At 30.8% G+C, this 12,066-nt stretch overlaps 1 protein-coding gene across 2 annotated transcripts; it reads left to right on the forward strand.

Moving 5' to 3' along the window:
• The first annotated feature begins 1,766 nt into the window (after window positions 1-1,766).
• On the forward strand, window positions 1,767-5,901 carry LOC110408979 (upstream activation factor subunit UAF30-like). Of its 2 annotated transcripts, none has more exons than XM_021418154.2 (6): window positions 1,767-2,273; window positions 3,855-3,969; window positions 4,073-4,247; window positions 4,538-4,603; window positions 5,188-5,351; window positions 5,468-5,901. In XM_021418154.2, exons 1-6 carry the CDS (start codon window positions 1,936-1,938, stop codon window positions 5,585-5,587), a joined length of 978 nt encoding a protein of 325 aa, XP_021273829.1. In that variant the 5' UTR covers window positions 1,767-1,935; the 3' UTR covers window positions 5,588-5,901. The 2 variants fall into 2 exon arrangements, with proteins under 2 accessions (XP_021273829.1, XP_021273830.1); XM_021418155.2 differs by having other exon boundaries at window positions 1,768-2,273; window positions 4,538-4,594.
• Window positions 5,902-12,066: the final 6,165 nt, after the last annotated feature.

Below are 12,066 nucleotides of genomic sequence, written 5' to 3' on the forward strand. Positions count from 1 at the left end.
TTTATTTAAAAGTCATAAAAGAATATGGGTTTAATAGATTTTTTTTTTGTATAGTTTGGAAGCTTATTTGAGTATTTAATCAAATATATTATTAATTAAAAGTTAATTTTTTTTAAAATTTTATTAGGAAAATTAACGATCTAACTTCATGCAGGTTAATAAAAATTATTCACAATGTATTAATTGAAAAGAAAAATTCATATGGTGCTAATTGAGAAAGAAAATTATAAAATATCATGTGAAAAAAGTTAAAATCATAAACGGCGTAGATAAAATTTATCTTAAAAATAGAATTTATTAGATGTAAGAGATTTTTATGTAATTTTAGATTATATATATTAAAAAAAAGCTAATTATGGTTGTAGAAAAAAAAAAGAAAGCTTGAGCAATTCACAAAATAAATCTTGGTCATTCAATTGTGTTATGGAACCACAATGAACGTAAAATACAAGGAATTTTGGCTTAGGAAAAAGACTATATTTACAACCTGTGAACAATTTTACCACCATATTTTATTTTAGCCAAAAGGCAGTAGAAATTTTGCAAGTCTAACAAAAATTTAAAAAAAAGGAAAAACTAAAAGAAGTATAAGGCTTTGACCGCAGCCGCATTAAGTCAAAGATATATATTTCCTTTTTCTTTGTTTGTTGTAGTAGACCGGTTCTTTTTGAGATGCTTTCACATGCTTATTGAATTTATTGTTAGCCTCCACAGTTAGGGACTTTACCCTACGAAGGGCCATGCGGATGCTTGTTGACACTGATATTCTCTTCTTCGATCATAAATGGACTTTAACATATTATGTGAAAATATTAATATTATGAAGTAAGTGATAAAAACAAAAAATGTGATAATGAAATATGCAATAATAAATTATTCTTGTAAGCGTATAAAAGATTAAATATTTTCCATCATTTATAATGAGATAATAATAAAAAAGGGCCTTTGGTAAATTTTTATCAATCAATGGTTCATTTTTATTATTTAAGACTTAGAGGGAGGGTTGGACAAGTAAATGTGGGCTTCAATTTGGGGAAAAGCCATGGACCACTGTATCACCAAGAGCATGGGCCCGTTTTATCCTTTAATTTATCCAAATTCCCACGTAGGCAATCCTAAGGCGACCATTGGCTTTTGATGGCCGGCGAAGTTGAAGGGTAAATTGGGAAGAGAACAGTCAAACTGCTTTTGTTCACAATCCGCGCATTAATTGACTTCCCAATTGCATGTGTTTCTACTAACTAATAAGAAAAACGCCTCACACAGGAAGCTTCCACAAATTTGATGTCTTAATGTCAAAAAGTCAAGCTATTCAACCGAATTTGAGTCATAACCACAAAAAGAAAAAAAAAACAATTGGACCAAGTTTAAAGTCGTGTTATATTCCTAAACTTCTGTTACAAGTACACTTCGTATAGCAACTTCAATATAAATTCAAACAACTAAGCAATTAATTTTCAAAAGTCAAAAAATGAATATTTTTTTATTTACGTCAATAATGATTGTTATTGTTTTCCTAACACCAAACTCATTGCCCTCGCTTATTTTTAATATATTAGTGCGTGCCATTATTTTAATGTTGCCACCCACGTCCTAGGCCGAGCCCATGTGACGCGTGTACAATGTGGCTACATTTCTGAAAATGGATAGGGATTCCACTAGGAATTTCAAGGTGAATGCGAGGGCAAATCAGTAAGATCAGAAAATCCTTAGTAGACGGCCACGAGTGTTAAGTTCTGTAGGCCCCGCACCCCGCCTCAGCTTTCACAAATTCGCTCCATACGAGTAACGAGAAACGGGCGAGCCAACCTTTTCACTTATTTTTCCATTTTTGTCCTCTTCGTTTCTTCGCTCTCAAAACAATCTCCGCCACCTGACTCACCGAGTCCGTAAAACCGAAGAGGAAAAATAATAGGGTGGGACTCTTAAACCGAAATGGTGTCGGACTCGGAGCTAATCGCCCGGCTCCGGGAGTTCTTGAAAGAGTCGGACCTGAACACGACGACGACAGCAATCGTGCGGCGGAGATTGGAGGAGGATTTCGGGATTGATTTATCGGAGAAAAAGAAGTTTATTAGGGAGCAAGTCGACTTATATCTGCAAAGCCAGTTCGAAAATGCCGAAGAAGAAGAAGAAGAACAACAGGATGAAAATAACGAAGAAGATGATCAGACGGCGAAGATTAAATCAGAGGAAACCGACGGCTCTGATTCGAACGAGGAAGGGGAGGAGAGTGAAAGAGCAAGGAATAAAAGGGCCTCCGCGAAGAAAGGGTCAGTTATTTATTTATTAATTAATAATTATTCAAAATTTCACGTAATAATGAATGAAATGTATTTATTTATTTTTAAAAGTCTTAGATGATGCGTGGTTTAGAAATTAATTGTGAGGTTATAAGTTGGTTATAGTTATGCTTAGTTTTATATTAAAGTGAAAGTTGGATTTTTTTAAGCCTTAATTATTATAATTATTTTATAATAAGGGTGTATTTTTTAAGCATATAAGTTGGGGAAAATGTTTTGAATGTCAAAATTTGACAGAACCTGTTTGTGTTAATCTGAACAGGTGTATAATTTAAATCCAACTCAGTGAGTCACTCTCTGAGATTGCCGTGGAACTCATCCGCTACAAGGTTGATGAACCATAGTTCTAGAAATGAAAGGATAATAATAAGGCGTTAAAAAAATTAATGCAGGCATGACTTTAATATTATATTGTCATTGTAGAAAATGAAAGTTTCTTATAATTTCCACCCTTGTTGATTTGGAGGAGCTTAAACAATTTTTTTTTTTTTGAGTTGGACGAAATTTAATTAAGTGCTTTAGGAGTGAAAATGTTCCTTGAAAATGCTTTACTGATCTCAGTTTCCATGGCACTAGGCTATTTGATTAATATATAGCTGCTCCAAATTCATGTGCGCTTATTTGTCCTTTGACACATTTTTTTTTACGGAGACAATTTTTTCTCTTTTCCCTTTTGTCTTATAAATTGTAAGATTTTTGCTCATGGTCTGTAAGTGATCTTTTCTCATCCAAGGCAGTACCGATAGATAAGTTGTACAGAAGGATTTTGTTGACTGCAATACATTAAAACAAGTGCAAGCTATGTTAACTTCTCTATTTGTAATTAAATTTGGCCTTTGGAACAGGAAATGCAAGCCTTTTTGTGCACCCTATTGATTGTGCATTTGATCTTTGGTTGTTAAGGTGTAAAATTTTTCAGCCTATATTTTGAAATATGTTTTTTTGCCCTCCTTTTCTCCTTCATTGAATCTGTTGATTTAGACTCCTGAAAATTCTCGACAATCTGAATTTTCTTGTTTGTTCTCAATCTTTGATGTTTTCGGGGGCTGGAAAGGAGGAAATGGGTTGGCTGTAAACTTGTAATACTACAGACTCCATTTTTGCCCAGAAAACAAGACAGATTAGCTTGTGTTTAATGATGTCATTTAGATGACTTCAGATATTTCTTATCTAAAGTACATTGTTTGCTTCAGATTTGATCCAATAGTCTGTTTTTTTGTTTGTAGTATTAGAAAACAACAGTTGCTGCTGTACCAGAGTAGCAGGATTTAATGCTTAGGCTTTTGCTAAAGCTTATACATTGCTATTTCATGTTGGATAATGAGCATATCGAAAAGTGATTTTTGTGTGAATTTTTCATCTTATATCTTCAGCTTATCATCTACCTCAAATCCACTAATTTATCTAGAATATACCTAGATGAAGAATTTTCTCTCTACATATGCATGCAAGCTTTGAAGTTTAGTAGGGCTCTGAAGCAGATGTTGCAATTGCCGTCAAACTTATAGATGCTAGTTTACGAATTAATGATTGTATTAATTTATAATATAGGTCAAAAAGAGTCAATAATGAAGTTAAGAGAAGAGGAGGTGGTTTTAACAAAGTATGTAGCCTTTCACCACAACTTCAAGAACTTGTAGGAGTGCCTGCATTGGCAAGGACTGAGGTACCTCTAATATGTCCTGAATTTCTTTTCAGTTTCCTTTTTGTTGATTACATAATTAAGGTAGCTGCTTTGTTCTAAATTGTCTGTTTAATATTGGTGCTAGGTAGTCAAGCAAATATGGGCTTATATTAGAGAGAAAAATTTGCAAGACCCCGTTAACAAGAAAAATATAATTTGTGATGAGCCATTGCAAGCACTTTTTGGAGTTCGTTCCATTGACATGTTTCAAATGAACAAAGCCCTGTCAAAGCATATCTGGCCCTTGAATTCAGATGAAGGTATTAGCATATCTCTTTTGCATTTGCTAAACATTTTAAGATGGCTTCATTTGATATATTAGATTTTGGCTCAAATTACTTAACTCCTGGAAACTGTGAGTAAAAATCGCCAGTTCTCCATATAATTGGCCATTGTTGGAAATAAGGGCTTTATTTAATTAATTTTCAACTAAATCAAGGAGCAATATCTTTTGTGCATGATCAATATGCTGCACATGTTTTATCACTTAAATCTGTATGTTCATCTTTATAAAGCGCTAAATTTAACTATAGTGGCTTTCATGGCACAGTTGTTTCAGTCAAGTCAACAGAGAAGGAAAAGCAACGAAAGCACGAGAGAGAAGAAGGTAGGGATGGTAAATGACTAAATTAAAGTCTTCTATTTGACTCATGATGCATCCTAGCAGAACTTGTTTTGTATTGATATGAGAAGTTAGTATGGCTTATACTCACAACTTTTCTACTTTTGCTAGCAATACCTTGCAGCTAGGATTTTGCTTCCCCACTTTGAGTGCAAATTGGTAAATTGGTCTTTTGATTGTTGTTTCCTGAAAGAACCTTCTCATTTAGTGCTGTTGTTAGAGACACCTATTGCTGCTAAGTCTGGCTTGCTTGTGTTTTTGGTTCTCATATGTCTTTGTGTGCTTAGTCCTGAACATCCTGCATGTTTTGAGTCAGGTTTTCACTGGTTGTTTGCTTGAAATAATCTCCTCTTTTGTCCAATCCTGAACCTGCAACGTGGTGATATCTCTGACCTTTGTGACTTTTCGCTGCCCTCCTCTGTGTCTTTTTTGTGCACACCTGTCATGTGTCTCACTCTATGTATACTGTATCAATTAATTTATTACTGTTGTTGAATTATGATAAGCATGTTAGTAGACAGTTCACTATCATATATTCTTACCTTTCTGGTTTGCTGTATTCTTCTTTGCCATTTCAGATCCAGATGAGCCAAAAAGAAAGGAAAAGCGGCGGAAGGGATTTCTTGCTCCTCTTCAACTTTCAGATGCTCTAGTGAAGTTCCTTGGTACTGGAGAAAGTGTGCTAACGCGGGCTGATGTAATAAAGAGAATGTGGGATTATATAAAAGAAAACAACCTCCAGGTATCTGCCATCTCCCACAAGGGCCTTTTACTGAAATTGTGATCCTAAGCACATATAATAAGGCGTAACAAGAATTATTATCAAATTTTGTTTAATTTTTTGGCTTTTGCATGAAGGATCCATCTGACAAGAGAAAAGTAATATGTGATGAAAAGCTGAAAGAACTCTTCGATGTTGAAACCTTCACTGGCTTCACCGTATCAAAACTCTTGGCGGCTCATTTTCTCAAGACCTGACAGTGAGATGCTCCGCAGAGAAATAAGGGTTTTTGTCTGAGATATAGGTTCATGTTTCCAGTCCTTTCGTTCTAGTATTTCTTTTCCCGATGATAAATGAGTGTATCTTTGCAATAGAAAACCTGAAATTTAATTCATTGTTTTCCCCTTCAAGACGCTCAGTGTCAATGGGATTTTCGAACTTGATCTTTGCGTGTAGGCCATGCATTTATAAAATTAGGTACAGGGACCTTATCTGGTTGGGAGACAACCAATCAGTAGTTGCAGCAGAAGTGAAAATATCAATTGAATTTGTTTCTCTTTTCTTGCGTGCATTTGTATTTTGAATCTTCCTTCATCTTTGTGCAATCTCAAGCCAACGCTGCTAGCCGCTAAAATTGACGTTCTGGAAAATAATAGTTCCGTTGCCGGGGTGAAAGCCAGACATCCTAGCCACTGGACGACGGCGGATGGACAATCCTACCGCGTGGAATAAATATATCTCATCATACGTTAAAACAAGGAGACTATACCAACAGTATACTGAACACAATTCAAAATTGAAGAAACCTGCCGTCATTTCCAACCTTATTACTTTTTCAAAGAGCTCAGCTGCAGCATACAAGTCGTCAATGGAGACCTGAATGATTTTTATTTTAAAGCAAGTCCATTCCTGGGTGAACGTTTAAAGCAAGGGAGAATTTGCTGTAAGGCAATCTGAGCAAGATAACCACGAACATGGATTCCAATCAATCTGGATAGTATCCTATGAAATGAAAAGAAGGTCACCACCATATTCCACCGTTGTATATAGAGAGATTTGATACATATCAGAGCTCAAACTAATTCCTGTGTGCATAAATGTAATCAAAATTGATTGCCTTGACGAAAACTTCAATTTTAAGTAATCAAACATTCAATGCCAGACCTCCTTAAAGATAAATGCATTCACAAGAAGATGGAATATATATGTGGCAACGAGAAGAATGAGAAGTTTAGCCAAGACCAGCCCTCCTTACAATATGAAATATGAAATATGAAATGCAGAAAATTTAATAAAATTATCTTTTCTTTTTTATATATATACATATATAATATGATATATCCATTATTTTTGCAGAAAACTTATTTCCTATCCACTCATGACTATTAGCTGCATTAGTCTCTTCTCTTTTCAATTTAAACAACTATTATCGACTAAAAAAATATTAAACAAACATTACTACTGATTTAATTTTGAGTCAACCGTTTATTAGTGGAACCATATATAAACACATGAACCAGAAAAAAAAAATGTCATTACAAAGCAATAGCTTTGTGTGTATAAAAGCATAAGCCCACGAAATATAAAAGGAAACCAGTAGTGGCTTAAAATAACACAGTGGAGTGAAGTGTGTTCTGGTTTACTGATTTTAAGAAACTATAAAATTTGAGCATGTTGTTTCTTACAAAAGATGGGAGACCACGAAGCCACTGAACCAGGACTTCACTGGCATTTCTTACAAAAGAAAGGGGAAGAGCACGAGGAAGAGCGGTTGCCATGAGAAAGGAGAGACAGTGGGTAGCAGAAGATGGGATGGTGAGAGAGAATGGGATGCAGAGACAGAGAGCGGGAGGAAGGAGAGCTTAGCTAGAAGACGATGGGATGGTGAGGGAAATGGGTTGGAATAGGGGAAGGGGTACATATACCAGCTCCATATGAGTTTTAGCTCCTCCCTTTTCAATTTAATCAATAATTTTTAATTTAATTGGAAAATGATAAAAAAAATATTTTATTAGAGCACGAGCGTTTAAACAAGCTAGAAAAAAATATTAAATAAATATTACTATTAATTTGATTATTGTGAGGCAGCTTTAAGCTTTATCGATTATGATAAGGCAGCTTTAGTCAAAATCAAGTCCATCAAGTGCTAATGTTTTTGCCATAATTTAAGTTGATCATCTCCTAATTACAGTGCTAATTAATTATGGGAGGTTAATGTCTATTTCGATGCTTTTGTTTTAGGGTTTTAGTTTAACACAAACATATTTTTGTGCTTCCATGTAATAATAATAAAATAAAAAATAAAAAGCAATATATAAAATATAAATATTAATTTGTATTAAGTTCAAAAATAGTTGATTTGCACAAGTTGCCCAACAACATTGTCAAAGGTAATTTCAGAATTTTTTTGCCATTTTTTGCATTGATTTACATGTGGGGCTTTGTATGGACGGAGAGACTATCGAGCATGGTATCCAAGGCACGAAATGGATCATGATTTCGAATTTTATAGTTTAAGATAGACATTTTAACAAATGGTGTGCAAGTTATTTAAATTATTTTAAGATTATCAAACATGTATATTTCTTCAAATAAATTAAACTTTTTGATAGCAAAATTAGTTCTATAACATTGCTAATAGGGTTAGCTTACGATCTTATTAACGAGTTAAAATGATTGGTAACAATCGCGTGAAAAATATTATCCATATGATGTTTATCATGGATTATGGTTGTGATTGTAATTAAAAATAACGAAATTTTGTAAATTTTAAAAACTTAATTTATAATTTGCTTGATACAATGTTTGAATAATGATATTTATTTGTTTGACTTATAAATTTAAAAAATTATTTATTTTAGATATAATAATTCTTTTTACTTTTGAAAGTATCATTTATTGAAATGTTATTGATTCATGCATATAATATATATATTTATATTTGATACCCTGACAGTGTATAGTTTCTATACACTATTAGCTCATCAAAATGTGTCACATCATTAATGAGATAAAATAAAAATCGATACTTAAAATTAAACATAAAAAATTTATAATGATTAATTAATAAAAAATAAAATATTTTCACTTTTCTATCTCTCTCAACCATTATTTTTCTTATTTTCCAATTTTCTATTTCTATCTAACTCCATCAACTACTTCTTCTCTTCTTCTTCCATTAAAATTAGGTTTTATAAAATTTTGTAACTTACAGAGCAATTTTTAAATTCTTTTCTTATTCTTTAGAGATTGAGGAAACAAGATTGAAATAAATAAATTTAAAAATTTATTAAAAAAAATTTAAACTTAATTTTTACAAAATAGATAAATTAATATACCAATTATGGAATCAAATGATCAAATAAGAATATATTTATATATATTTCTTAACACCATAAATCTTTTAAACTTAGACATTTAGTTTATTAATAAGTATATGTATTATTTACTTAAAGATTTATATTTTTTAAATATTTTTTCAATTTAGTCTCTAAACACTTCAATTTTATTCAATTTAATCACTGTACTATAGATTTTTGTTCAATTTACTTCTTATGACATGGCACAACAAAATTTTAATAATTTTTTCTTGATCTGCCATGTCAGCATTGCACGTAACACTGACACATCAGCATGTCGGTGCCACGTTAATATTGCCACAACATTACATTAGTGCCACATGATACATCATGTCATTACATTGGTACTATATGGTACTACAATGTCATCATGTTAGTGCCACATTATCTAAATGTGTTATGTTAATACTGATGTTATTTTTTAACGGTAAACATAGATACAATTAGAAAGAAAGATTAAATTAAAGTAATTTTAAAATTAATAAATTAAATTATTTTAATTTTAAATATAAAAACTAAATAAAATAAAATATATGAATATAGAAACATGGTAAACATTTTGATCAAATTATGAGCGTGGTGAATGGTCACAAAATTTTGAGTTTTTGTCACATTCACTACGGCAAATGGAGGAACTATAAAGCAGCAGTGGAAATGATTGAAATGACAGCATTATTTATTTATTTTTAACAAAGGACACAATCTAAATAAAACAATAAAAATATCAACGAAGGAATTATTATTTTTTACATTGTTTGTGAAATTTTCAAACTTTACAAATAACATTGATTTTGATGGCATAGCATTTAAAGAATAATATAATAGTAATAATGATATGACATAATTAAGTACTAATATAAATTTTATAATTATGAATTTGAAGTTATCTAATGTGAGTTAATAATTTTAAATAAAATTAAAATAAATAAATAAATAATATAAATAAATTTTTAAGATTAAAGAAATAGTGTAGTGAGATCGATAAAAATTAAATTTTTGTGCTTAACAATTTAAAGTATGGAAAAGAGTGTTATGAAATAGATAAAAAATATGTAAATTATCATTAACAAATCATCATATTTAAATGTCACATCAATAATAACGTATGATATCAATATAATTAATAAAAAATTTTAATAATATTAATAATTAGATTATATTATTAACTTTAAAAAATAAAAAAAATTAATTTTTATAAATTATTTTATAGTAACTAAATTCACCATTATCAGAGTATAAGAATTAATTACATAATAAAATCAAATAATTTTAATATTTTAATAATATAATTTAAATAAATGAACTGGACCGAGCTCCGGTATGAATTTAGATTTTAAAGGTGTCAAGTAGGCTCCACCAGTCTCATCCATGTCACCTCTACTATAAAATGATTTTATAATTTTATTTTGAGCTTAATCTATCGTAATTGCATACAAGATTTTGTTTTTTAAAAAAGGGTTGTTTCACAAGTTCCTTAAAAACACTTAATTAAGGATATCATCCATTCAACTAAACAAATAAGGTGTTTTAAAAATAGTTTTGAAAAAAAAATGTGCATTATTAACACTATTATCAATTATATGGTTATCTTTCACCACAAGAGTTTCATTTTTATTAAAATGTTTCTTTTCGATAAAATCCTTTTGCATTTTAATTGAATCTATTAGTCTTTATGTTTTTGGATAATTTCCAATTTGGCTTGCAATATCCAAAGAGTTTGTAATTTACCCTAAAAAAAAAAAGCAGCAGAGTGTTATTTCTAAAGATATTTTTACATTCAATTTAGTGGTTTTTTATAACTTTGTGATTTTTAACATCTCAAATAAATAAATAAATAATAAATAATATATATACATTGTTTTACCAACAAATAAGTAAATAAAATATGTATTGATCAGATTCCAATAAGATCATGATTAGCGCAAAAGGGAAATTCCAAGATGTCAATGCCTCCATAGTCCATTTTGATTGTGGCTGTTTGTCTTGGTGCCTGGGCATGGCAACAGCACTTTTCTAATCCATATTCTTTTTTTTCTCACGGTCATAGAACCTAAATTTAGACTCTAGGTCCCACAATTTTGAGAATTATTTTTTTAAAAAAATCATCTAATACACAGAAGCTGAATTAGAGGATTGATATTTAAAAAAAAAAAATTGAGAGAATGGGGAATTTGGATTTTATTTTTTAAATAAAAAAATTATACATCAATTAATTAATTAATCAATCATGTATTAATCAATAAAATAAATATTTTAGTGCAGAATTGACATGTTATATTTATAAAAATTAAGTATCAAATAAAAAGATAAAATAAAATTTAACATCAAAAGAAAATAATGGTGTCATTCCATAATATGCTTTTTTTTCTAGATAAGTTTAATAGCTCATGATAAAGCTTGGCAAGTTGTACTCTTATCTTTATTTCATTTTTTTCTTTGTGATGTATCCATTTCATATTTCTTTCCTCTCCCGGTTATTGACCATAATTCTCATTTTCGTAAATAAAAAGATGGAAGAAAAAATCTGTTTTGCTACAAAATTCAATTAATTCTCATTTTTATGCACATATTCCTTAACATAAGAAAAAAAAAATAATTATCAAATAAAAATTCTCAGCATCAAGATTTAAATGAAATTTATAAAGAGGAAGGAGCAGCTGTATACTCCATGATCAGCGCGACGAAAATATCAAAATTTTGATAATAGTACAATTAAAAAGACACGATTGATGGTCGGAAATGGTTGTCATCTAGGATCAAAAGGCATCTTCTTCTCTATTGTCCTTCAACAATGAAAACAAAAACCAATCAAAGCCGAACACCAACAAAAGAATCCTTATCTTCCTATCACATATTTACAGATTAGACCAAACAAATCCTTAACTTTTGTTTTGTTTTGTTTTTTTTTTGGTTTTCCCTCCTTTTAAAATCCCACATGTGGAAGTATTTGGGAACTAAACTAATAAATAAATGAAAGGATGCTTTGGACACGTGTCGGCCGCACAATGAAGAGAATCTCGATAAAGGGAATAGGAAACCGATGAAACCAATGAAATTTCTTTTATTTCTGGAAGACACGATTCCCTTGTAACGGACGGGTATGAACAGGAGAATCTTCACCCTTTCCCTCCAATGTTCCTAGCCACGTGTTATCACTTGATTGGTTGCGTTTCTCTTGAGATTCTTATTTTGAGAGCCCAAAAAAATTAATTTCTTTCTATATTCAAATACCCCATCCCCAAAATAAAAAATAATAAAAATTATTATGGAAAAAGTATAGCAATAACAACAACAATCCAAAAAAGTCACTTTGTCAAAAGAATCTTTCACATGCCTAGCACGCCCTCATTATCTATTTATTTATTTTTTCCATCTTG

This window comes from Theobroma umbraticum, unplaced genomic scaffold, assembly GCF_002168275.2.
Source record: "Theobroma umbraticum cultivar Fairchild unplaced genomic scaffold, ASM216827v3 scaffold_44.0, whole genome shotgun sequence".
Lineage (NCBI taxonomy): Eukaryota > Viridiplantae > Streptophyta > Magnoliopsida > Malvales > Malvaceae > Theobroma > Theobroma umbraticum.